This window comes from Falco peregrinus, chromosome 7 (genome assembly GCF_023634155.1).
Source record: "Falco peregrinus isolate bFalPer1 chromosome 7, bFalPer1.pri, whole genome shotgun sequence".
Classification (NCBI taxonomy): domain Eukaryota; kingdom Metazoa; phylum Chordata; class Aves; order Falconiformes; family Falconidae; genus Falco; species Falco peregrinus.
Genome location: NC_073727.1, coordinates 67439557 through 67463237, shown reverse-complemented (window position 1 = coordinate 67463237; position 23681 = coordinate 67439557). Strand labels below are relative to the sequence as shown.

The 23681-nt window shown below is 36.2% G+C and overlaps 1 protein-coding gene across 1 annotated transcript in view; it reads left to right on the top strand.

Annotated features, from left to right (window-relative positions):
* The window catches only part of SNTG2 (syntrophin gamma 2), a 268310-nt gene that overhangs the window by 209464 nt on the left and 35165 nt on the right, over nt 1-23681 (top strand). The window contains exons 12-13 of the mRNA XM_055810660.1: nt 12577-12693; nt 21264-21335. Of these exons, the coding sequence (XP_055666635.1) occupies nt 12577-12693; nt 21264-21335 (189 nt within the window). The remainder of the gene's footprint in view (nt 1-12576; nt 12694-21263; nt 21336-23681) is intronic.

The following is a 23681-nucleotide window of genomic DNA, read 5'->3' as shown; positions in this document are numbered from 1 at the left end:
GAGGAAGCAAGGACAGGTCGCCTGGGAGGAATACAGAGAAATTTTCCAAGCATCCAGGGGTCAGGTTATGACAGCTAAAGTCCTGATAGGATGAAATCTGCCCAGGGGCATCAAGGGCAACAAGAAAAGCTTCTATAGGTATGTTGGTGATAAAATGAAGACTGGGGACAATGTGACCCACTCTGGAAGGACACAGGAGACCTGGTCATCCAGCACATGGAGAAGGCTGAGGTGCTCAATGACTTTTTTGTTTCAGTCTTCAATGGCAAGTGCTCCAGCCACACCACCCAAGTTGCAGAAGGCAAAGGCAGGAACTGGGAGAATGAAGAACTTCCTGCGGTAGGAGAAGATTAGGTCTGAGACCATTTAAGGAACCTGAAGGTGCACAAATCCATGGGACCTGAGGAGATGCATCCACAGGTCATAAGGGAACCGGTGGATGAAGTGGCTAAAGCCACTGTCCATCATGTTTGAGAAGTCCCAGCACTCTGGTGAAGTTCCCATTGAGTGGAAAAGGGGAAACATAACCCCCATTTTTAACAAGGGAAAAAAAGGAAGACCTGGAGAACTACAGGCTGATCAATCTCATCTCTGTGCCTGGCAGGATCGTGGAGCAGATCCTCCTGGAAACTATGCTAAGGCACATGGCAAAAAAGGAGGTGATTGGTGACAGACAACAGGGCTTCACTAAGGGCAAATCGTGCCTGACCAATTTGGTGGCCTTCTGTGATGGGTTTACAGAGTTAGTGGGTAAAGGAAGAGCAACAGACCTTGTCTACCTGGACTTGTGCAAAGCATTTGATGCTGTCCAGCACAGCATTCTTGTCTCTAAACTGGAGAGATGGATTTGATGGGCGGGCCACTCAGTGGTTAAGGAATTGTCTGGATGGTCACACTCAAAGAATTGCAGTCAATGACTTGATGACCACGTGGAGACCAGTGGTGTGTAGCAGTTCCTCAGCGGTTGGTATTGGGAGTGGCACTGCTTAATGTCTCTGTTGGCTACCTGGCCACTGGGATTGAGTGCACCCTCAGCAAGTTTCCTGATGACACCAAGCTGTATGGTACAGTCAACATGCCTGGGGGAAGAGATGCCATCCAAAGGGACCTTGAGAGGCTTGAGAAGTGGGCTCATGCAAACCCCATGAAGTTCAACAAGGCCAAAGGCAGGGTCCTGCATGTGTGTTGGGGCAACTCTTAGTATCAATACAGGCTGGGCTGACAATGGATTGAGAACAGCCCTGAGGAGAAGGACTTGGGGCTGCTAGTTGATGACAAGCTCAGCAAGGCCTGGCAATGTGTCTTCTTGCAGCCAAGAAAGTCAACCTTATCCTGGGCTGCATCAAAAGAAATGTGACCAGCAGGTCAAGCAAGGTGATTCTCCCCCTTTACTCCACTCTTGTGCGACCCCACCTGGAGTACTGCATTCAGCTTGAAACCCCCAAGATAAGAAGGACATGGACCAATTGGAACAAGTCCAGAGCAGGGCCACAAAGATGATCAATGGGCTGGAGCACCTCTCCCATGAAGACAGGCTGAGAGAGTTGGGGCTGTTCAGCCTGGAGATGAGAAGGCTCTGGGGGGACCTTATAGCAGCCTTCCGGTACCTAACGGGGGCCTACAAGAAAGCTGGACAGGGACTTTTTACAAGGACATGTAGTGATAGGACGAGGGGGAATGGCTTTAAACTGAAAGAGGGTGGACTTAGACTGCGTATTAGGAAGAAATTCTTTACTGTGAGGGTGGTGAGACACTGGAACAGGTTGCCCAGAGAAGTGCCTGTTCCCTTCCTGGAAGTGTTCAAGGCCAGGCTGGATGGGGCTTTGAGCAACCTGGTCTAGTGGAAGGTGTCCCTGCCCATGTCAGGGGGCTTGGAACTAGATTATCTTTAAGATCCCTTCCAACCCAAACCATTCTATGATTCTCTGAACTCTCTCCTGCAAGTACTATAGTAACTATTCAAAGTTTATTCTTATCAGTTTGGTCACACATAATGGGTTTAGTTGAAAAAAGGAAGAGCTATTCTTCCTCAATTTAAAAATTATATTGGGGACAGTCATAAAACTTACTTCTAACTACTTAATTTGATTTCCTAAATAAGTGGGCTAGTCTTCATAAACTGCCTAGATAGTCAGTGCAGAAAATTGTGTTCCAGAGAGCTGCTGAAATGTGGAACGTGATACCAACGCTTTAGATCATCCTTTATAGGAGCCTCTTTTTCTGTCCTGACTGTACTAAGGTCCTATGAAGAATAGCCTCTTAGCTTATCAACTAAAGTAGGTGCCTAACGTTAGGCAGTACAAATCTATGCCACGTTATCAATTCCAAGTATTAAAAGAAGGGAAGATGAAATTAGGACTTTAATTTCAGGAGCTGAAAATTTAAGATGGGACTGACAGCAACAAACATTGGATTGTTCTCTGCCAAAAAGTGGGAAAAAATAAAGTTTATCATTGATTTGAGTTGATCAAGTAAATAAAACCAGCAAACATAAAAATATTAAGGGAACAAATGTGAAAAATACAAACTTTTTAATGTCTTGTGAAAATTTGCTTTAAAAAGCAACCACAATGTGAATATCTCATATATATATATATCTAAATATATATCTCACAAAGAAATAAAATAAAACTTGGCAATGATAACTGAAAGCAGAAAAGAACTTGATCTGTCTTAGATAATGGATCCAATTAATGTCAGTTACGTGATGTTTGTACAAACCTGAATAGCTCTCGTTAATGCAATCAATTTGAAATTTAGAGAAGGGATAAGCTTGAAAGATTGAAGGTCACATGAAGAGCTGCCTTGAAGTAAAATTGTTGATAGCTGCAAATTTATCTTTGCTTTTGAGTCTGGACATTGCTGAAGAATTAAACAGGCCCTTAGAGTTTCATTATTGTGTTGCCTGCCATGAGTTTTCTTCATTGACTTCAGAGTCCAAATTAATCTTTCATAAAACAATGAGGTTGGATCAGGATAGGTTTCCTTCAGATTCTGTCTTTCATAGGTCATTAAGAAACTGGGGTTCTGGGTCAAGAGCATAAAAGATTACTTTGCTAAATGTGGCTTTCTTTCTTGTCTTTTATACTGACCCTGACTGATTTTACTGGAAACTAAATCTCCAGAACAGGACGAATTCCATGGGCATATAACTAAAGAAAATTAGAAAGTGAAAGGACAAAGATAATGATTCTCAGGTCTAAACTAGCTATATTTATGGGACTGCTTGCCAAAAGTAGATGTCAAACAAAGAGTGTGTGCTTTGCCCTGTGTCTATGGTCCAAAGTTGGAAGGAGATAGTAAGAAAGGTAGTAGTAGCTGTAGTTATTCTGAATATATTTATACTGTTAAAGTAAACAGTATCTGGTCATGAAGCTAGCAGGGATTGTTTGTTGACTTCTACACTTTTAAATTCTCTTCTCCCACCAAAGTGGGGTGTCAGCATTTGAACTGCCTATTGGAAATGACTCCCACTAATGCTTAAATCCCAGACTGTCCTTGGAAATAACTTGGAGAGTTCTAGTATACCAGGGTGTGTCATGCTAGTTAGTCCTGTCAAGGACTACAAGGTTTTAACAAATATGCAGGCATTACATGAATTTGAAAGGTATTAAATAAGTACCACTATTGAAGCTCTGGCTCTAAGTTTATATGTAACCTGTGTAGATGATGAAGCATGCACACGGAGTCTATGCACTGAATACTTCTAGAACATATTGGTGCTCCACAAGGAGAGAGAGGGGAATTGAGCCAGTTTCTACATTATTTTATTGAGTGTGGAGGATGTTTACAGCCACCATTCTCCAAATATTGTAACTTTTTATTCTGCTTGATATAATTTATTACAGTGCTCTGGAGACTTGAAAACACTTGATTGTGTTATCAGATTTGGGACTCAGTTTTCAAAAAGATACACATTGCTGGATTGCCCTACATTTTTTATGAAACTGCAAATCAGGAAATTCTCTCTGTGTACAGAAAAACTACTTGCAAGGGGTTTTTTTTATTGTTTGCTGGGTGGGGGGTGTGTTATGTTTTTAAGACTAATATGATAATTTCCTGTCCTCCACTAAAAAAATATGTTTCTTCTCAGTAACAATACAAAAAAGTTGATCAGATATTAATTGACTATGTTTATTTTTTCTTGTGATGCTGTAAAACTGATTTGCACTACTTCCTGGGATGTCTCTTCCCTTGTTTGTTTTGATTTTTTACAGTGACCTCTTCATTGACTTCCAGAGGAAACCATACAAAAAATGAAATCTAGAGACAAGGACTGTTAAAGTATAGCATGTGATACCAGCTAGGGCTAGATGGGTAACAAAACATTGCCCTCTAAGTGCATTAACAGCAAGACAAATGAAAATGGTAGTCTGCTACTCAGCTTATTATAGGTCAGCCTTCACTAAATAGGTTGACTGCAAAAGATAGTTATTGCAAGTAATACTATCAAAACCCAATGAAATCTCAGATTGCAATACAAAGGGATGTTTTGGTGGTATGTATGCTTTTAATGCCTGGTGATATTTGAAGAATCGGTCTTAAGTAATTTCAGAGCTATTATCAAGATATTTCAGAGAATTTGTGTCTGCCAGGTGACATATCAAAAGATTAGGAAAGGACAAACATCAAAGCTGTTATGGAAAAAGAAAGAGAAGTTGGAGAGACTAGTCAATTTGACTTCAATCTCTAGAAAGAAATTTGAAATAAATAAACAAAATATTTGTATGCAGCTGCAAGATAACAGAAGAGTGATCACCCTGAAGAATTTGTCAATAATAAATAGTTACAACCAATCTGGTTTTCTCCTGTGATAGTATAAAACTTCTTGTGGATGGGTGACAGGTGGTTGCTGCAGTGTACCTTGATTCCAGTAAGGTCTATGACATTTCTTGACATTACAATATTTTAAGCAAGTATAATACAGATTTGATTGTGCAGACTTTTTTGGATAATCCAATACTAGGTGTAAATGGTTCACTTTCAAAGCTGACTTATTGAGTGGAAGTCCTGAAGAGGTCTGTCCTGGATCCAGTTCCCTTGAGTAGTTCCTTTACAGTGCATTAGCAAAAGTAAGCCTACTGGTTTTGCAGACACAAAGCTTTAAAATACAGTATTAGACATAAAAATGATATTGACATATTGAAGAATGATCTGAAATACAGAGTGGAAGCCAATTAGTGTACAGCACATAGGCGAGAATAATTAAGTATATGTAAGAGGCTGTGCAAAACAGCTACAGAAGTTGTTACTTGAAAAGTATCTGGGAAAGGTAAATTCTTTTAGGAAGATTTGGTCCATCTGTTGCCTTGCTAGCACCTGGGGACACCATCCCAGATACCTCTGTCTGTAGCAGTCAGATAGAGATAATAAGAAAAACATGAGATTCATTGTTATGATTTATTATTATGGTTTATTTTTACATTGGTCTGTGGTAATCAGGTACAGGGATGATCAACAGGTACCTCCAAAAACCCCATTCATATGTTTTAACTTATATTCCTTTCCCTCCCATATTTTTCCCATTCCCAAATAAGTTATGCACCACTTCTCCATTGGACTTTATTTTGTTCTGATTTTTACATGTGCATGAAACCCATGGTAACTTATGTAAACCTTTCCTTGAAAGTAATGCCTTAATATTAGGGTATTTACATAGATCTCTCATCACATAATACTTGGATGCACCAGCAAGATTCAAAATGAATAGTCCTGAGTAGACTACTGGTTTGTAATACATCCATGATGAGTTAATGGGAACTAAAATATACAAGTTATGCTTGCTTTGTTCAGAAGTTGAAAGACTACTGCAACAGTCATATTGCACTATACGTGAAAACACAGTTCAGACATATATACAAATCTCTGTATGCATTTCATGCACTTAAAATACACTGCATTCACTTTTCAGTCTCCAGTTGATAAATTTGTCTTTCCAAACTTCATTAATATCCACATTAGGCCTCGCAATGAATTGATGTTCTCCTAGTCCAGCCACACCGCCTAATAAGTTTACACTATTTATTGTAAACTAAATTGCAGCAGAGCCTTCACAACTACATCAAAATGCTTTTAAATTGTAGAATCATAAATGTGACCAAAATATTTAGAAAAGACAGTAAATCATTTTTTTTCTTACACTGTACAGAGAGAACCACTGAATTTTGGAGTCATTGACTAACAAATGATTGTCCAACTGTCTCAGCACTATCAAAACTAGCTGGCTGCAATAAGGCTTTTTACCATCCCATACCAGGTTAACTTCATTTAGTTCACGTGCCTTGCCCTGGCATGGCCACCAATCCCCCACAAGGTTTCAAAAGTTCATCTACTATCTGTGCTGTTTCTTCATCCTCTTCAGGCAAGTCCACCCTGCTTCTTGCCTCTCCTACATCTGGGGCATGCGCTCTCTCCTCCCTCTGCTTCTTCCAGGTCTCTCTTCATCCAGTGTTCCTCTTCCGTACCCCTTAAAGCAATTTAACTACTTAGCAGGAACCAGCCTTAGCTGCACATTATCCACATCAGCCAACCCACCACCCCTGAAGCAAGCCCACAGCTGTAGCTGTATATTATCAATGTTAATTAACCCAGCTTCATTCCTCTACACTTCTACATCTAACAGTTGTCCAGCTGGCCAGCAGCAATTGTCCCCCTGTACTGTGCACTGGTGAGGCCACACCTTGAATCCTGTGTTCAGCTTTGGGCCCCTCACTGCAGGAAGGACTTTGAGGTGCTGGAGCGTGTCCAGAGAAGGGCGACGGGGCTGGGGAAGGGTCTAGAGCACAAGTCCTATAAGGAGCCGCTGAGGGAACTGGGGTTGTTTAGCCTGGAGAAAAGGAGGCTTGGGGGGTGGTGGTGGGGAGGGAGTGGATCTTACTGTTCTCTACAACTACCTGACAGGAGGCTGTAGGCAGGTGGGGGTCGGTCTCTTCTTCCCGGTAACCAGAGACAAGAGGAAATGGCCTCAAGTTACGCCAGGGGAGGTTTAGATTGGATATGAGGAAAAATTTCTTCACAGAAAGGGTGGTGACGCATTGGAATAGGCTGCCCAGGGAGGTGGTGGAATCACCATCCCTGGAGGTGTTTAAAAAACACATAGATTTGGTGCTTAGGGACATGGTTTAGTGATAGTCTTGGCAGTGCTGGTTCAGTGGTTGGACTTGATGTTCTTAAAGGTCTTTTCCAACCCAAATGTTTCTATGCTTCTATAAGTTTATGATAAAACTTCTAGCACTTTTTTTTTTTTTTTTAATCATTATGTACATGAAAGGCCCACTTCCTTTCCCCCCCCACCCTGCCCAATATTGGTACTTTTCAAAACATGCCGTCTACCACTTGATTTGGAAAAGACCGCAAAAGAATTACTTAAGCTACTTCAAGATGTACTTTGCTTTGCTTTCTTAATTTTGTATTATTCCATTGTGCTTCATGGTATGGCGCTGTTTTTTAACTTGTGGTTTAAGCTGGTGTCGTGTCTGTTATTGTTTCTTATCCCACTTTAATTACATTAAGTGTACCCAGCTGTTCTGACATGTCATACATAGATATCTATTTGATTTACTTTCTTTATTTCCCTCTGGTGTATTTGCATCATTTACTTTTTATAACTATTAAATTAAAAGAACTATATATATAATGTACTGATTACTTTATTAAATGCAACACATGTTAAGTTTCCAGTCATTGCAGCATCTAGATGTTTTATTACTACAGGAAAACAGTTAAGTGCAAATAAGAACTTTCATTTATCTGCTATGATTGGATTACATTTTGTTAGTGACTTGTTTTATTTCCTCATAATGAATGCTTTTGGAAAGTAAATTAGAACATGTTAGAAACTTAATAATACATCGATGATGTATGGGTAATTTTCCAGAGGTATGGGTAATTTTCCACACAGTTTCAAATAGCAGTCTCAAATGGATTATGCAGTATAGGAATAAAGTGGCAAAAGCAATGCTGAGAATGGGATAGGTTATAGTACTATGCTTTATAAGCACCCCTTAGAACTTCAAATGGTAGGTTTCAATCCAAATAACAGAAGAGTTTTTGTCCCAGGACTAATATACCCACCCACGTACTGAGAATCTAAGTAGCTTACTTAAGAACCACAAACAGCTTGTTATGAATACCAGCACTTGAGTGTTTTGGAACTTTTTTTCTGTACGGCCTTTGTTGAATTTAATAATTATTCTTTCTCCATTTCTATGTTCTAAATTACCATAAAATAAACTAGTCAATAAAGAAGATGTGTAGAAGTAAAGAATACATTAGATTTTTTAATAAGATGCATAATTTTATTATTTTTCAATATATGCACAAGTTAAAAATAGTGTGATAAAGGAAATTCTTCTATTGTACTTTTTAAAGAACTTTGTGTCTTTATAGGCAAGTATACATTTGGCATCCTCTTTTCTTTATGTTCTTTCCTCTCAAATATTTTTTCATTGATTTTCCTCTCTTTATGTACTTCTATAGTGTTCTTCCTTTTGTTCTTTTCATTTTTTAATTTCATATTTTCTTCTGGTTTATTTTTGATTTTACTAATTTTATTTCTTTCTCTTCCTAAATGCCTTTTGCTTTGTCTTTCCACCTTTCCCTTTCATATTCATCAATACTTGGTTTTTAGCTTGCCACCCTGTTATCTGCAGCCCATGCAAATGACGGTAATACAGCTCCGTACCCACTGAGCTCACCATTTCTTCCAGTAGCAATCCTTCTTCAGCTACCTAGCCTGACTATTGCTTCTTCCCCAAAAAAGTATCTCATTTAGTCTTTCATATCTAGTGAATCAATCCATATTTAAATCAACTCAGTCCTTGCTTTCCTCCTAAATATACAAAAATTCTAGCAACAAATGGACAAATAAAACTTGTGTGTCTTCTAGCTGTACTAAATTTCTCTTCCTAGATGCGTGTGTGCTGAAACTTCTGCCAATATTCTGCAGAAATACTCTCCAAATTTTAAATTAATCTACAAATGTGCTAATTGTGGAATTTTTTCACATCATCATTAAAAAAAAAAAAAGGAACAAGTTGATGTAGGCATTTATTTTGTAGGTGTCTTTAAAAAAGTTCAGGACATGCTTCAACATTTTCTGTACTGGCACCTTTAATACATAGGTAAATTTTTCATGGTACTAACACACAAACCATAATCTTGGGATATAAAGAGTTTTGGAAGTTATTACTTGCTGGGTTTTTGTTGTTCAGGGTTTTTTTATTATTATTATTACATTGAACTATTATATACTACCTAGTTTTTTCCAGATAAGTTTTTATGTTTATTTTGTGAGGTATTAATTAGCAGACTATTTTTTTCTTAGTTCTGCTGTGAGGTATATAATTGTTTCCTTGTTCCACAAATGGTTTTAAAGAAAATGAAAATTGAAAATCTTTTAATCAGCTTCTGATATCTCTTGGAAATTATAATCAAATCTAGAAACAAAAAGGGTCTCTTTATATTTGTAAGGATTCTAAGTCTTTATATTTGCTTTGATGATCTGTTATTTGTTTTTTCCTGATTGAAGTTCTTGTTTCCTGGAATTGGAGTTTTTGTTCATCATTTCAATCAAGCAGAGTAATATTCAGTGTAATGTATTCAAAATGTAACTGAAGTATTGCTGTTTGGTTTTGTGTAGGCTTTGGATTGAACAAGTGACCTTATCATAGTCCATATAAATAAAGAGTGATATTACAATGTTTTAATGATTCAGTCAGTAGAAAGACCATTCCCCCAAAATCTAGTCCAGTGAATGTTATTTTTGTTTGTTTGTTTGTTTTTACTGAGGTTGAAAGAGATTTCAACATACAGAACAGCTTAACATTATTGTAGCTATTAATAATTATAAAAATCTGCTTGTTGTATGCAGAATGGTATACTTCAAACCAGGTCTCTTCGTTCAGATCTACCACAGGTAGACTGGTCGCAGTATGGTGTGACTGCAATAAAAATAGTAATAATGCAGTTCCATTTCAGTCAAACACTTAGAACACATGTCCAAAAAAATATGTCTTCAGCCAGTTAGAAAATGCAGTCTACTGTTTGTAGCTAAAAACATACTCTGGATACTTTTTTTAATAAAAACATAAAAAAATTATCCAGATTAAGTGCTACGTTAAATTGAGGCTACAACATTTGGCGCTCCTATCACATCTTGCAGCCATAGGTAAGAGTAGAACAACGATAGGGCCTTCACACAAATCCCATGAAATAAGTAAAGGAAATCCTTCCCATTTTACAGATGGAAAACTTTAACATAAAGCACGTTTTCACTGAGAAAAAAGAATCTCATTTTACTTCAGCGAGAGAAATTCAGCGCCCTTTTTCTAAGTTTAGACTTATTCAAAGGAAGTGTGATTGTCTTCTGCACTACTGTGGGTACTTAGGACCAGTGCTTACAGGCCAACCTGTGGTTTCTGTCAGCGAGATAAATCAAGTTTTTCTGTCAATCACAGGAAATTACATGTGTGTTTTGAAATGAAAATACAATCTTGATAAGCAGAATTCCTGTCTTCTAGTACCATCCTGCCCCAAGTTTCAACTAAGAACTTCATGTTTTCCTTCTTTTAGTATATTAAATGAACATCATTGGTTTGCAACAAGATATATGGCTATATTTCTCAGAACATGTCATGTTTGCTTTAATAGATGAAGTTTGATGAACCTTGCCAAGTTGCAGACCTTATCTATGACTTAGTTATGCCATTTGACATTGTGGATAATTCCGAAATCATTTGGTGCTGTAAGAATAAATGGTGATGATAATTATGATGAACAAAGAACATAATAGAAAGCCATATCCTTTGCTTATCTGTTTATCAATTTAATCAGTAAACTACCTTTTAAGAAGGGATTTTAATACTGTTAAATTTTAATAAATGGTGTCCATATGCAAGTCAGAAAACAAGACTTTATGAACGTAAAGGAGAATATGGTATTGTTTGTGCCCTGTGATTTGGACATTATTTTTCTTTGTATGTATCATTTGATATTATATACCACACTGATAAACTCAATATGTAATATAGTTTGTTGTAGTAGTATATTTTCTTAAAGTAATAAAGTGTCTGAACGTCCCGTTTCTACACGTTTGCAGACTACTATAGAAATAATGTTTTGGTGAAACTTGTTGGATTTACAGAGTAGCAAACTGAGAACTGGAAGGATTACTGTATTTGTTGTGCTGTTTCTTAGATCTTCTTGAAACGTTAATGTTGGAGCTCAGTAGAAGAGCACAGAGCAGGATTGTCTAGCTCAACATATTATTATTTATTTCTTAATAGATTGAGTAGTAAGAGACATCATTGGTACATTAAATAAAAAAGATTAGAAAACTATGTGTGAGATTTTTATTATGTCAGTATGATCATGCATCTGTACTATTAGCTACTCCCTGTCCATTATTTCCACCATTGTGCTCTGTTGCTAGTAACAATAGGTGTGCACACTGGGCTTTCAGTAGAAAAGTATTACTGAGATCACCACATTTTCCCCAATTCTATCAATAGAGCAAATACTGAAGTTTTCATTCAGTTTAATGAATGCCGCCTCCATGCTGTTTCCTATGACATCCAGTGAACTCTGTGGCTTCAGTATATTCACAAGTGCTATGACATTTCTGTCCCTGTGTAACTCAATATTTTCCGTAAGTGTAGCCTTAATTGAAAATGAGCAAGCTTATCAGTGATAGCTATATATTCAGATTGGTGGATCACTCTAGATTAAAGTACCTGTTGCAACAGCAGTATATTCCTCTTAATGTATGCAAAATGATGTCTAAAATGTGGGGGTTTTTTTGTTATTTTTGGTGGGTAACTACATTAATGGTATTCTACTATGCTATGGCATTATTCCTTTATAAATTTGAATTTAGTTCAAAAAGGACGCATGCAGTTTTACTTCTGAGTTTTATTTTTCTTAAAATTAATTTATCTGAAATATAAAGACACATATTGTAATACTGTTAGAGCAAAGTTGTGTAAGAACTGAATTTAACTTCTAAATCTATAAGGAAATAAATTGTAATAAGATAAAGTATATATAAAAAAAATGTATATAAACTCTGAAAGACAACCAGTATGACAAAGACACTTGTTAACAGTGGCAAACATGAACATATAGAAAGTTATTTGATTTCAGATAAATCTAGTGATTTGTTCAGATGTTTTTCTTTAGAGTTACATGTATCAGAAGAAATTTCAGAATGTCCAGGTTTTGACTGTGCTGTAGATAACATAGGATCATGCTTTTTGTAAACTGCTGGCTCAGGTTTTCTGCTGGCTCAAGTGAGATTCTGCTGAGACATAAAAAGGTGGCTTTTTTAAATGGTGATTATTTCAGACAAGACTCACACAACCTGTACTGCAAGTTTAAGTCTGTTCAAGGACTTCTGACACACTGGCCTGATACCATATACTTCAAGATTAGCCGGAGGGGGGAAGTTAAACAAGAAGTGGATGATACATCCAATTCTAATATTACCACTCTTCCTTGTGGAAAGACTTGACCAGTCCAGCTATATCTTATGCTACACTGAAAAATAGAGCTTTAATTTTCAATTATTTTCTTTTACAGGTCATACATATGGGATGGGTAAATGAGAAACTTGAAGGAACTGATTCATCTCAGCTCTACACGTTCAAGTTTCTGGCACTGAAGGGTTCATCCTTCTACATTTTCAGCACTCCACCGGTAAAAAAATAATATTTTTTTGACTGTTTCGTTGTAGACAGAAACCTGTTTGTTACATCTGGATTTGTTTTTCCTTACCAAGTGAGGTTGTCAGCTGACATTTCAGAAGAAGTTAAATCCATAGCTGGCTTTGAAGTTTAATAAGCTTTAGATATTTAAACTCTTTCAAGGTCCTCTGAAAATCTTACTGTACTGATAGTACCAAGAATTCCTAACAGAGAGTAAGTCTTTTACTTCTTAAAGGTGTGTAGTTCAGATTTTTTCTCTGTTTGGTTAGGTCAAATATTTCCTACCTTATTTTTTCTATGGTATTTTTGTAGATGTAATGAGTTTGTAGTTACTCTGTTTTCTTAAAGACAAGGTGTGTCATGAAATACACCATCCATACTACTAATAGATACTTGATTTTGCACACAGGCAAAGGAATGAAATGTTACAGAGTATCCAATGCTAAATGTAGTGTTTGAACAAATGAAATTATCTTCCTTTGATAATTTTCATAGCTAGTAACAAGAATTATATTTCACAATAGATGACTTACCTAATACTTCTCTAAAATAACCCTAATAAAGTTAATTTAAAAGAATGAAACATAAATGAGCTGTAGAATTCTAAACTCTTAAAAAGTGACCCATACTTACCACATGGTATTGTTTTATCCTTTCTTTTTTCTCCAGAGCGCCTTTGCTTTAAACAAACCAAAAAAAAAAGAATAAAATGTGTAAATAGAATGCAATTTCAATTCTACAGCTTCCTTTTGGTTTTGCCCAGAAGGTGATCAGTCTCCCTGTTTCTTCAGATGATCCAAAGAAAATCTGATCCTTCACATGCATACCATGTGCAGTACTTTGGGAAGAACATACTCTTAGAAACTTATTTGTGAAACTCAATGAGAAGCAATCAGTAACATTTTCTCTCTCTCTAAAATGAAATTCTAGATCCAATGATTCCTATTAACTTCAAGCATTTTTAAATGGCCAATAGTTTTATTTTTAAAATGAGACAACACATATGGGAAAAGTTCTTTTCCTCTCTAAAAAATTATTTGTCTATATGTTAAGTCAAGGAACTAAAATTTGAAGCAATTAGTACAATCCAATTAAAATGCAAAACCAATACAAGAATATTAAACAAATAAATAACACACCACATGAATGCTTTTCCTTTATAAATTTTAATTATCACTTTCAGACCTGTCTTTGAGGAAACATTTTTTATATAATTAAAACTATCCATCTACATGATACTAATTAGGGCTAAACTACTTCATTTATCATGTTCAGCACTCTGCTGAGAACAGACAAGTGAGGATGCATGTTTGGTAGTATTCACACCATGTTACTTGTCAGTATCTACTACACTCTATTGCGTTTCTGCACGATTTTTTTGTAGAAAAAGTGGCTTTTCAAAAACTGAATGAAGGCGACCTCCTTGGTCAATGTGTTATGTCATCCAAGTACTCAGATACACCAGGAAATGTGACAAAGCCTGTAAATTATAAAACCTGTTGACTAGTTCTCTTGCTATTTAATCGTTCCACAGATGTTTTATACTGGGGAAGGTGTGTGTGTGTGTGGGAGGGGGGGGGGGGGCTGGGGGCGGGGAACAACACCAAAAAAACAGGAAATTGGCAATTTCCAGCAACCACCCTGGAGAATTCTAACCTGGATCTGAAGCAACACTTTGAAGCTGTTATCAAAGTCCTGAGGGCACCCTCAGCCCTGACTGTCCCTGAACCCCTTCCCTGGGGCTCCCCCCACCCTTCCCACAATGCAGGACCCCACTGCAGCCCCCGTGTGGGTGTCAGCCCCTGCCCCAGCCACACAGCAGGACTGGTCTCCAGCTGCCCACAGCCATGTTTTGCTCAGCCATAGGCGCCAGCGAGCCAGACCTACCTGTCGGCCTGCTTCCAGGCCCGGCCTCAGCCCATCCCTGTCCCCAGGGAGGTGCCTGGTGCCCAGAACTGGGGCTGCCCCCAGTCCCTGTGGCTGCCCTGCTCCTGGCTGGGACATGTACTGAGCCTGGCTGAGATGAGGGTAACTTCCTTCGTAGCATCCCATGTGGCACTGGATTTCTCATTTGTGACTAAAACGGTGCTAACGCACCAGTGGGTTTGGCTGATGCTGAGCAGCGCCTGCACGGCCTTTCTGTTTCTCACAGTGCCCACCCAGTGAGTAGGCCAGGGGTGAGCAAGAGGCTGGGAGGGGACGTGGCCAGGACAGCTGACCCAAATAGGCCAAAAGGGATATTACATACCATAAAACATCATGCCCAGCAATAGAAAATGGGGATTTGGTCTTCAAAAATAGCCATTGCTTGGAGACTGGCTGGGCATTGACCTGCTTGGGGCGGGCAGGTGCAATCACCTTTGCATCGCTTCTTTTTTCCTCCTTCCATCACTTATGAAACTGTCTTTATCTTGACCCACAAGTTTTCTTGCTTTTGCTCTTCCTTTTCTCTCCTGTATCCCACTGTGGGGAGATGGGAGTTAGCAAGTGGCTGTATAGGTCCTTAGCTGTTGGCCAAGGTCAACCCACTACAGGGCGATGGGATGTCCCTGCCCTGCCAGACCCGAGGCAAGCTCCTGTGGCTCCTGGGGAGCTATCAACCCACACTGTGCCTGGACACTGCTTCTGTGTCACATGTCCCGGTTCTGTAGCTGGAAAAGCAAGTCCCCACACAAAGCCATGCATAGAGCTGATTCGCTATTTTTAGAGATATTTAATAGTACGGCTCTTACCATTACTCCTACTGACTTTTATTTACTGTGTTAAGTGAAACATTAAAAAATGGATTGTCCAGTCACAAAAATACAGATGTTTTAACTTGGTTGATCTTTAGAAGATAAGTTTAATACATTTTATTTCAGAGACGTTTCTGTAATGTTACTGCTGTTTGTATACTGAATCAATGTAGTGTATATCAATGTAGTGTGCGCAGATTTGATGATCTACAAGTCAAACAGTTATCTTTAGTTGTAATGACCTTACCTATAACTTTATAACTGCTTGTAAAAGGATCTGGTACAATTTCTACTCTTTTTCTATTTAATTGTGTGGAAAAGATGATATGAATGTAAATACAGCTGCTAACTTTTGTAAGAATGGAAAACATAGTTACCCGTGGGCAAAAATAAAGAAAAATGTGGAAAAAATGTGGCTATTATAATATGAAATACATCACTATGTCAAGTAATATTCTATTTATACTCCATTTCAACAATATATCAGATGATGTTTCCAAAAATGTAGAAGCTTCACCATACAAGTAAATATCAGGAACAGTGCGATTAGCAGAGAATGATCTTTCTGCATCCCTAAAGTGGCTTATCTGATAGCATTTAAGGAATTTAGATTTCATTTGCAGATTGCTATATTAGAATTGTGACACATTTCTGAAAACTGCATATGTAAAAAACACAATTGAACAAATAGAAATTATTCTTGTGTTAATAAATATACAAACAGTATATTACATTCTAAAAGCCTCTGATAAATTTTTGTCACTATTCAGATCTTGAAAAGGTTCTGGATCTATATCATAGGAGAAATTGGGGAGACAATATTCAAAATAGTCATTCAAAATGAAACTGGTTTTATGTCATTAAAGATTTGCAGAGAAATTGAGTGCTTTGTTTGTATGGAATATGGGTTATATGTAGGGGAGGATTGTGCTGTTTGATTTTCTGTCTTCCTCATAGTTCAGTATGTTTTTTAAATTCAAGTCTTCAAGTCGCCACATCTTTGGACCTGTTATGTTATTTATGGACCCTTAATTACAAAACTCTTTTTTCAACATGATTAAATAAATAACACTGAAGTGGTTTACATGAAAGCAGCTAAGCAATCACTGTTTTAAGAAAAGGAATAAATACAAGAATAATGTGAAACAGAAATAATTTCACCTTTGAAAAACTCTATAGAGAAGAAAGCTTGCGTAAAATAATTAGCATGAGCACTGCTTTGAGTGTTAGAGTACTGCTATGTAAGTTCTAGATAGTTGTATTTATAATTTACATTATACATAATGTCAATGTAACATATTAGGAAAGAAATGACAGTGAGTTGGAGGGCATATATTTGACCATGAATGCTTTTGGTGAACTTTCCAACTTTACACAGAGTTCTTCATTTATTTTGTTCACATATTTGCTAGGATCCGACTGCTCTTTTTATACCATTGAGTTTCAGTTGGTTTGAACATCTTTAGGCTTCTTATACTGCTATCATAGTTCATCTCAAGAAGATTTCTTGATGTTATTTTTTTTTACTTTTTAGTATCTTTTAATACTTTTTTAAAGTTATACTTGGCTTATTTTTTTTCACTGAAGAGTGAAGAGACAAGTGAAATTAATTACTCCTGAAGTAAAAGTATTTCAACTTTTGCCTAGAGCTTTTTAGTACTTCTAGGTGGGTTGGATACTTCTACTTAATTGTCAGATAGTGCAACATTCTCTGTATTCCAATAATAAGTAATTTTTATTTAATATTATTATATAATAATTTAATATTATATTAATATATAATAGTATAATAATATATATATTAACATAAATACTTTGATCTTTCTTTTCCTTAAGCTTTATTCTTTATATATGTATTCAATTTTATAGTATTTGGAGGGGCACTGGAGATTTGTAGAATCAGATTCAGTGTTCATAGAAAGTCAGAGTATGTTATGTTCCCTTTGACTTCAGTGAGTTTTGAAGTGTGATTCTCTTTTACATGCACCCCATATTTGTTTCTCATGTCTAGTCAATCCTTTAATGCTGATCTCTGAATAGGCATGAAATTCTTTTATGCCTATTTTATAATTATTTTATAATAGAATTCTTTTCTAGGGAGTAACTTTTTTGGTTTGTTTACTACATGTATGTGTCAAAATCAATTTAACTGTTTTCTCTTTATTTTAAATCATAACTTTTTAAAGAAAAATCAATGATTAACACAGAAATTTATTATATTTGGAATATGAGCCTGAACTGATGCTGTGATCACTTGGTCTAAGTAAAACTATGTTTTATTAGTTTACTTATTTCCAGAAATCCAATGTAATGCCTGTTCTTATAACATGAGGAACTTACAGAAACTCACACTGAAGTAAAAAGCACTTCTGCAACACTTGGCACTTTGGTAACTCTACACACTTCTTTCAGTCTCTCATTATGGACTTAAAATTGTAACTGCAGATTCCTGTTTTTCTCTCCGTTAATTTTTATTATCTCTGTGATCAGCTCAGTGTTCTCTGTGAATTTACAAATGTGTTCATTTTACAATCTTTCTGAAAGGGTTAATATAACCAAATATCTACAAATCCAAATATTCAATACATAACATAATGCATTGAGTTAGCTAAGGAGTTGGTCTTCCAATAATAATAATAACAACATTCAGGTACTGTTGGTAATAAATACATTTATTATAAAATGGTAGAGATACCATTTTAATTGTAGACATGCTATGATCTAAGAAAACTATAATTAATTTCAGCTGTCTCTTTGGATTCCAGTATCCCTTTGTATTATGTTTGTTTCCTCTCCTTAAAATAATTATCAACATATAATTCATGTTCTCCTGATGACCTTGCACACTATGATATTCAGACTGTTTCACTCTTGACTTTAAGTATGGTAACCTTTCTCTGACATACACAGTAGAAGAAAATCTTGGCTTGTATAGGTGCTGACAGTTACCATCGTCACTAGCTATCTCTGCTGAAAAAGTCATAAGAGGTTACTGAGAGTCAAAGGATGAAAGAGAAGCACAGGATAATGGGGAGAAGGCTGAAGTATTCAGAGTGAATTTAATGGCACAGAAGTGTCACTGTTGTCCATGGTAGCATCATTAATAGCAGCAAAGAACCCCAGCAGTTTAGGAATCAATCCCCAGTCTTCAGGAAACAAAACAAATTATATGAGCAAATGAAAGTTCAGTTATGTCTCAACAGCTTTCAGGTTATAACCTATGTCACTAAGTTCAGTTTTATAAACAGCAGGTTAAGTTGGTGCTTATGCTTTTGTATCTTGTCTAGCCACTAACAGAAATGAAGGGTTCTCCTGCTTTTAACTGAGATTGAAAAGAACCTTTCGCTTCAAGAAATTCAAGACCAAGTAATGAACTTGCCACCATTCTAGGCTGTAAACCTTATTTTGCCAGAAAGGCAAAATGAAGATCCCTTTTGAGGATCAACAATAATGGGCCAAAACCTGCATTGTTTAATTATTTTATTTTCAGAACAGCGATCAAAGTAAAAAATATTTCCCTGTATATAACATTGAGCAAAGACGTGCAGTACTTGCTTTATGTGAGCATGTTTGAATGTATAATGTTCCTTTATGAATCAGCTTTGTAATTCTTCAGTTTCAATTTTCTAAACTTGTGTTATTTCTTCATTGTAGCAACAATTGAAAAGCAAAACTAAAAATAATATACTGAATGGACCTTACTAGAAGGAAAAGAGTAACAGAAATCTAAAAATTATAAATGTTTGGCTCTAAAAATTGCTGCATTTTATGAAGTGATAGCAGGAAAAGTCGAATATCTAAAGTGGTTAAAAGTTAATTTCCTAAAGCATCCAACATTAGTTTTAAATTTCACAAAGTTCCTTTAAAGTAGTATTACATACTTTTAAAGGTAGCTGTATGTAATGTTTTGATCTTGAGTTTATGAGAAAATGCTCATAATAAAACAGAATGAGGAGGTATATAACATGCTTTTAAATATTCTACTTTATGCATTGCATTCAAATTATGTTTTTCATTTCACTGGTAAAATAGAAAAAGTGTCAGATGGAGAACCCTAGAATATGACTCCCTTTATATCCTTAAAAGACGTGATGATAGAACTTTCTCTTCTAGAAGTCTTCAGTCCCATTTGCAGTAGGTGATTTATCTCATCTAAACTTAGTCGTCTCAAAGTTCAAGATCTAATCTAAAGTTAGAGCAACTGGGAGAAAGCACTGTCTTTTGTTCTTTTTTTTTTTCTTTCTCCTTTCTCAATATGTTGAAGTTAAGATTAGATTATTAGGAATTAGATTAGGTTGTTAGATTAGATGCCTCTGATGTATAGACTTAAATGGGATGCTTTCCACATAAAGAAGAAAGAATTCAGGTAAATTCTGAAACACACTGCTTTGAAACACGTGGCTGTGAGGTCTACTTGATAATAATGTTCATTAATTTCAATTGGAGTGGACATAAAAGCATATAAGATTAGAAAGACACTAACACCAGGTTCACGTGACTCGTACAACAGCACTCTGAAATAACACTTAATAACCAGAAGTCACATCAGTCTGCTCCTAAGTGTTGTAGTGGTTTGGATTTTCATCATTTTATTACCATTTTTCTTAATGGTTTAGAATTTATAAATACCTGGAAATTAAACTTAAATTTTAAAAAACTCATGTTGATCTTCATGTAAAACATCAGGAACATTATTTATTATAGGTGAAGTATGTGCTACTGTGAATACAGAGAAAAATAATCTGTTATTGAATTTCATAGTTTTTTCCTAGTTACATTTCATCCACAGAAGCCAGATGTTTTGCAGCCATATTTTGCTTTACCTAAATAATTTAATTTAATTTTTATCCTTTCTTCCTTTTGGGAGGGAGGCAGGAACAGGGCAAAGCTGCATCTGCCCTGCTATTTTGAAGTATCCATGTTGCTATTAGAGACACCCAAACACTTATTTCCATGAGCTAAAAGCCTCAGACTTACAATTTAGTCAAATTCTTCATATATCTATGCAGCCATCCCTGTGCATTCACCAAGAGCTAGATTTTGCTTTAAAATATAAGCAAAATGATGCATATTACCCTTGTATTTTTCCTATGTATAGGTTCTTTGTTTTTTTCTTAAACCACATAGACTAGGTACTGTTTTTAAAAGAAAACAGATTATCACATTGTATCAACTAGAATTTAGGAGAAAACTTCAAACATCATTTTAACTGTCAAACTTTAACAGCCTGTCATGTCACAGGACTAAGTGATGAAATCAAAAGGAAACAAAAATGTCTTTTCATATTCATTGTTAAGCACACAGTTGACAACCTTCTTAATTTCAAATATTGCAATCACATGGTCCCTTTCGTTTTTTAGTATAAATTTTAAGTTATTGGTGCATTACTGTATGCCAACTCAAACCTGAATTTAAGAAAAAATTTTGGTCTGTTGATTGTAAGATTTTTTTAAAATGGAGACATGAAGCTGAATTACTCTGGGTTTGAGACAAGTTGTCTATGTTAACATATTGGAAAATAAATATGCTTATGTAACTCACCACAGATATTACAAAGAGGTTTCCATCATACTGTAGTAATAACGGGAAAAAACCAATGAAATTATTTAATAGTTTTTAGTTATAGTAAGACTCCTGTAGATGCTGTTTCTGTAAAACTGAATGCTATTTCACAGTCTTTTCTTAATGATGGATATTAAATGTAGAAACATGTCAATATTTAGAGCATCCAGTAGGATAATGATGAGTGGAAACTTAAATTTTTTTTTCATCTGTACATGATTTTAGAATAAATAATGTGTTTTTAATATTTCTTTTGATATTATAGGTAAGCACACTAGACTGGGTACGAGCTGAAAAAATCTATAACCTCTGTGAGGTTCTATTTAAAATTCACAAGGTAGGTTTCCTAACAATCATAATATTGTTTAGTAAAGAAAGCTTGCCTTTTCCTGTTAATAATAAGCTCAAGTTAATCTTAAATAGGAGTAGCTAACATTCAAATAATTCATCTGTTGTAAAAAAAACTATTTGTAATTGCTAGTGCATTAGCTATGCAAGTATAAAAATACATGGAAAATGGATTAAGCTCTAAGCGAGCAAGTTATGAAAATGCTTCCATACTGAAGAAAATTTTCAGTATTCAAGCTGGTTGTATGAAGTCTAGGTGAGACACACAGCTAAGCATAATGAAGCTGAATACTGCTTTTTTCTTCGTGGGTCAGATTTTTGAGTGAATGTAATAAAGAATGCTTTTGCTATAATTCCTGTTCTCTATAAATATACTTTTATTTCTTTTCAGTAAATAGAAGTAGAAATTTATGTCCCTTTTAGGTCAAGTGTAGTTTGCAAATGTTATAGTAGGTGTTACCTTACAAAAGGCAATATGGTGCATTTGTGTACTATAGAATTCTTCATGGTTTTTTCCCACCACCTAGAGAAAGTGTCATTTTTTCTTTTTAACTTGTCTCAAGCAAGGATTTTGGGTAAAACCTTGGCAGTCTGTTTAAATAATTGACTTACAGAAGATATTTTCTTATAAGTTGCATCAGATAAATTAGTTTATTTCTCTATCACCTAATCAAAAGCTACTTTGCAGGTGAGGTAAGGCTAGATGAAAGCTTACTAGCCTAAGAGAGTAAAATCAAATATATTATTGGGAGCAGGGGGGGTGATCAGTCTTTTCAGATAAAGTGTTGTTTCACTGAAAAATTACAGATCATCTTCAGTTCTCATCAGCCTCTCTCTCTGCTGTTTGTCCTTTGACCGTGTACTTATGTGGAGAAGGTTGTTCCTCAGTTCCCTTTACAGATCCTGATTTAACCATGTGCCAAAGAACTGCTTAAGTTTTTTTAGTTTAGTTGTGGGATGTTTTTTTCTGATACAACACAGTTATTCGGGACAATTTACAGAAGGAAAAGTGAAAATGAAAAAAAATAATCTTAGACCTGACAACACTCCGTTCCTCTTTACTCCCCTTTTCGGCATAGAGGGAAATGATCTGTTGCACTAAATGACCATATTCTTCAAAGAATGGGGTGGCAGGGAGTTTCCATTCCTGACTACTCAAACTACTTGTCCCACACTGACTTTCAACAACATGGGCATGTTTCCACACCAATTTTGTTGACTGTGATTAAAAAAAAAAAAAAAAAGATAATCTGAAAACATAATGAAGTTACAAACGACAGAGCAAGGACCACATTGAATTTGATAGACATCTAAAAAAATACCTCTCCAATATGAGTAAAACATCTGTATTTAACAGAAGTGTCAGTCCATTAACTGGCTTCTAAAAGAGCTTCTGCTCATGTCAGCTGCCAGTTTTGAAGCCCATCACTGCCTGTTTTTTTCTCTGTTGTAGGCCTGCTGACACTGAGCTGGCGGGGAAGGTTCCCATCTCTGGCAAAAGTGGGGAGAGGGAAAGGTCTTGGCAAATGCCGTGCGAAGATATTAACAATCCTGTAGTTGGGGCTTGAGCTCAGCTCTGGAGTGCAGGATGCAGGATCACAGCCATATTCTTGTAGGCATAGCATTATTTCAATGTGACCATTTCTCCAGATGGATGCACATGGCAAACTTCAGGTCCTGCCCATCACTGAGACAGCAGCAAAGAGCAGAGGTTCTGTCCCAGATTATTTGGTTCCTTAATTTTTTTTTAATATTTTTTCCTGATAAAATAAGTCAGGCAGCAATTAAATATATACTCATTATGCCCTTTGAAAAGTTTTTGCTGTGTTTTGTCTTTTGGTTTTGTTTTTTTTCCCTTGAAATGTTACTACTGATTTGAAATTCAGTCCTTCCTCCAATGTTCTGGTAATTTCAAGGATAATGGATCCTTAAAGCATATTCTGTGATACTTTTTCATTAAGAAAAAGAAGTGGGAAATAAACTACCCAAGATTCAACTCTTTAATGTTCTTGACATTTTAATAAATGCATGCTTAATTGCCAGTCTTCATGAATACATTATCTAAAGTGCAAAAGCTCAAATTCAACTCTTTAACCTCTTTTCCGTTGATTCCTTGGTATAAATGACAATGACACAAACTCAGCAAATCCAAAAAGATAGGAAGAAATCTTAAGAGGTTAAGGTTTCTTCATCACAGACTGAAAGATGGAGTTTATTCTAAAAACTGCCATTTAGGGGGAGTATTCTAAAGGACTTTCAGAAGCTGGTTAGAGCTAGTGCAGAGCTCTGGTGGAAGGTGGCATTGTATCTTCTCATGAAAGATGGATTTTAAGGA